General features: G+C 45.8%; 1 protein-coding gene across 1 annotated transcript; it reads left to right on the top strand.

The window, feature by feature from the left end:
• Positions 1 to 362: 362 nt before the first annotated feature.
• On the top strand, positions 363 to 3,456 carry LOC311181745 (parvalbumin, thymic-like; the record flags this gene model as incomplete). Its single annotated transcript, XM_084250181.1, has 4 exons — positions 363 to 423; positions 1,956 to 2,088; positions 2,294 to 2,403; positions 3,413 to 3,456. The coding sequence occupies 4 exons, from the start codon at positions 363 to 365 to the stop codon at positions 3,454 to 3,456; spliced, it is 348 nt and encodes a 115-aa protein (XP_084106307.1).
• Positions 3,457 to 3,759: the final 303 nt, after the last annotated feature.

The raw sequence follows: 3,759 nt of genomic DNA, 5'->3' as shown, positions 1-3,759 counted from the left end.
CCAAGATCCAGGTTAAACAGAGAATGCATTTGCAGAAGTTATGGATTCCAGGTGTGGTGTTGGGCTGGATTCAGAGCAGGTGGGGACACTGCTGGCGGGCGTCCAGTGCAAGTCAGACTGGGATGGTGACTAAGAGTGAATTTCCTGTCCCCAGACCTCGTGTGTGGATGCACCAGCATAGGGATGGACCCAAAGTGCAGGCTTCCCTCCTCTCTGTGCCCTGCCTCTTTCAGAGGATGTCTCCCTCATGACCAGACCCCAAACTCTCCACCTGGGTTTTGGTTTCAAGTGTAAGAGAGGTCGACTAGGGACTCCAAGGCAAAGAGGCTCACTCACTCCTGTTTGGCATTCTTAGCCCAGCCATGGCAATGACCGATATTGTCTCCGTGAAGGACATCGAGGCGGCTCTGTCCAGCTGCAAAGGTGAGGGGGTATGCTCTCTTCCTTAAGTGGGGAGGGCACTGGGATGCCCGAGTGGATGTGCCTTAGAGCGCTTGGTCCAATCCTCTTGCATCCAGAAAAGTAAACTCAGAGGGGGATGGGCTGACCCACTTCCATTGTCAGGCTTCCAGACTCCCAGGTCATGCTCCCAGCAAAAAGAACATGGCTCATCCTGCAGCATCTGGGGTGTAAGGAAGCAGATTACCTCGAGAGACAACACAGACTACCCAGATTAAGTCTCTGCTTGGCCACTTCCCAACCTCAGGACAGTGAATGGCCATTTCACTTCCATTAAATAGCCACTTAGCTTCAGGGAGTTCATTTGTAAAATGGAGGTTAAAATAGAGGCTGTTTCCCACCTAAAATGCCCAGTATCTGACGTGCAGTTAAGCACTCAATAAATTCTAGATATTATTGAAATTAACTTGGCCATCTTTCATTGAGGCTTCTTTGTGAATGAGAACAAGTTTATATGCTGGGAAGAAAACAAGAGCATTCCTTTGTTATCTGTGGCCAGCTCTGTAACTCTCAGGTTGGCTTCAGATTTCTATTGCATCCAATCACACCTAGCAATTGGGTGTTTAAAAAAATGTCTATTTGTGATAATTACTTCTAGACACAGATACTTTGGCTCCTCTAGGAGAGGACATTTGATACAACTTCCTCATTTATGACTATATGCCAAAAGTATCCTATAAAGACTCTAAATCCCTTCACACTCAACAGGACGGCTATAATTTTAAAAATGGAAAATAACAGGTGTTGCCAAGGATGTGGAAATAAGACCCAAATGCAATGCCGGTAGGAACATAAAATGGTGCAGTTGTGGAAAGCCATTTGATGGTTTCTCAAACATTTAAACAGAATGACCACATGACCCAGCAATCCCACTTCTAGGTATATAGCCAAAAGAATAGAAAACAGGCACTCAAATACTTGTACACATATGTTTACAGTAGCATTATTCACAACATCTCAAAGGTAGAAACAACTCAAGTGTTTATCAATGAATGAATGGGTAGATAAAATGCAGATGCATTCTGCAGAATATTATTCAGCCATGAAAAGGAATGACATACTGGCACATTCTACACATGAGTGAACTTTGACAATATTATGCTAAGGAAAATAAGCCAGAAACAAAAAACTCATGTGTTGTATAACTCCACTTATATGAAATAGGCAAATTCAGAGAGAGAGCATAGTTTGGTGGTTGTCAGGGAAGGGAGCAGGCAGTGATTGTGATCAATGGCTGATGAAATATTTTGGAAGTGGTTGGAGATGGTTACTGCAGAACACTGGGAATGTACTTGATGCCCCTGAATTGTCTGTTTTTAAATGGGTAATGTTATTTTTTGTGAATTTTACATCAGTAACATTCATAGCCCATCTATTAGGAATCTACTTGGAGATAGAAGATGAGGGTTTCAAACACTCACTGATAGGGGTTGGGCCACACCCCAAGATGAAAAATACAATCAAACATAACCCTTAAGTCTCTCTATATCTTTCAGATCCGGGGAGCTTCAACCACAAAGCCTTCTTCTCTGAGGTGGGCTTATCCAGCAAGGACATTGACATTGTCAGGAAAGCATTTGCCATCCTAGACCAGGACAAGAGTGGCTTCATTGAAGAAGAAGAGCTTAAGTAAGACTTCTCCAACATGCTAGTGGGGAAAAAGGATGAACCGGAGTTAAAATTTCCTGGGGTTGTGATTCATGCAGGGTCTTGAAGACAGCCCCGAGTCCCAGACTCCTTTGGGTGACTTGCTTTTCCAGGCCTTGCTCAGCACCCTCCAGCCTCTATACTGGCTACCCTGTCTAATCCCCCTGACCAAGCCCTATACCTACAGATTGTTCCTGCAGAACTTTTCCCCCTCTGCCCGGGTCCTGACTGACAAGGAGACAAAGGCCTTCCTGGAGGCGGGTGACTCCGATGGAGATGGCAAGATAGGCGTGGATGGTAAGTGCACAGGACCCCTCCTGGAGCTCATGCACCCATTCACGCCCCCTGCCTGCCCAGACCCCCCCTGGCTCCCTGCAGGAGTACCCTGAGATCCCTGACAAACCAGCCCCGCCTTTATTATTAATTTTTATCAGTACTGAAGCCACAGTCTGATTTATTACAAGATCTTTAATTTCTGCAGACCCAAGCATGTCAAAGTAGAGCAGTGATTCTAATCAGGGGTGACGGTGCCCACCTGGAGACACTTGTATTGTCACAGCTGCGGGGTGGTATGACCAGAGATGGCAGGGTGGGTGCCCAGAGATGCGGTGAAATATCCCACAGGCACAGGAAGGTCACCCACAACAAGGAATGATCCTGCCCCCGCGTCAGAGGTACTGAGGCAGAGAAACCCTGCACGAGGTTCGTGGATCATGTTTGTAGAGGAGATCCAGGGTTCCCCAGCCTTGAATGACCTTCAGACCCCTTTAAAGAGGGGCATCTTGGCTGGGACCCCTGAGCTCTACAGAACTTGCTGTTTGACAAGCAATGACTTCAGAGTCTAAACTCTTTTTTTTTTTTTTTTAGAGGCGTGTTTTATTTATTTATTTGTTTGTTTGTTTTGTTTATACATGCACTGGGTACAGTCAGAAGCACAGGAGGGTGAGAGAATTCACCAGAGCCAGAGCAGGGAGCAGAGCAGGCAGAAGGACTGAAGTACACTGCTGAGGGGAGCAGCGGGCGGCAGGAGAGGTCTGCGCGCCATGTGGGACCCTCCTCTGGTGGCCGGGGAGCAGCTGGGGATTGAACCGGCGCTGCAGAGGCCGCGGGCAGCTTCGCAACCCAGCGCTCAACCGCTGCGCCACCGGGGAGGCCCAGAGTCTAAACTCTTATTCAGTAAATAGTTTTCAGTTGCAATACCAATAGAATAAAGTTTGGGTTGCTGAAAATAATTTTTTAAGACTAGAAAGGGTCCTGAGGGGAATTTCTGGAAAAATGGAAACATTCTGTGTCTTAACCTTGGTAGGACATGATGAAGAAGAGTTCATCGAGATCTACACACTTCTATAAAAAACAAACAGCTGGGGAAATGGTTGTAGCAGAATAGGTTACAAATTGTATCCAGTAAAACTCCTGGAGAAGGAGGGCAAAGATACAAGAGTCCTACCTTCTCTAGGACAGCATCAATTATCTTAGTACAAATCATCATTCTAAAATTAAAGCTTTTTTATAAAAGCAAAAAAAAATTTAAAAATTAAAACAAAGAATTGTTTAAATTCTTGGAGGCCTCCCTGATGGCACAGGGGTTAAGTCTCTGTGCTATCAAGTTATTAGCAGCCACTGGAGAATGAGTTCAATCCCTGGCCAGGGAGC

Source organism: Talpa europaea, assembly GCF_964194135.1.
Source record: "Talpa europaea genome assembly, chromosome: 12".
Taxonomy (NCBI): domain Eukaryota; kingdom Metazoa; phylum Chordata; class Mammalia; order Eulipotyphla; family Talpidae; genus Talpa; species Talpa europaea.
The sequence above is the reverse complement of the archived record's forward strand: the minus strand, read 5'-3'. Positions and strand labels throughout refer to the sequence as shown.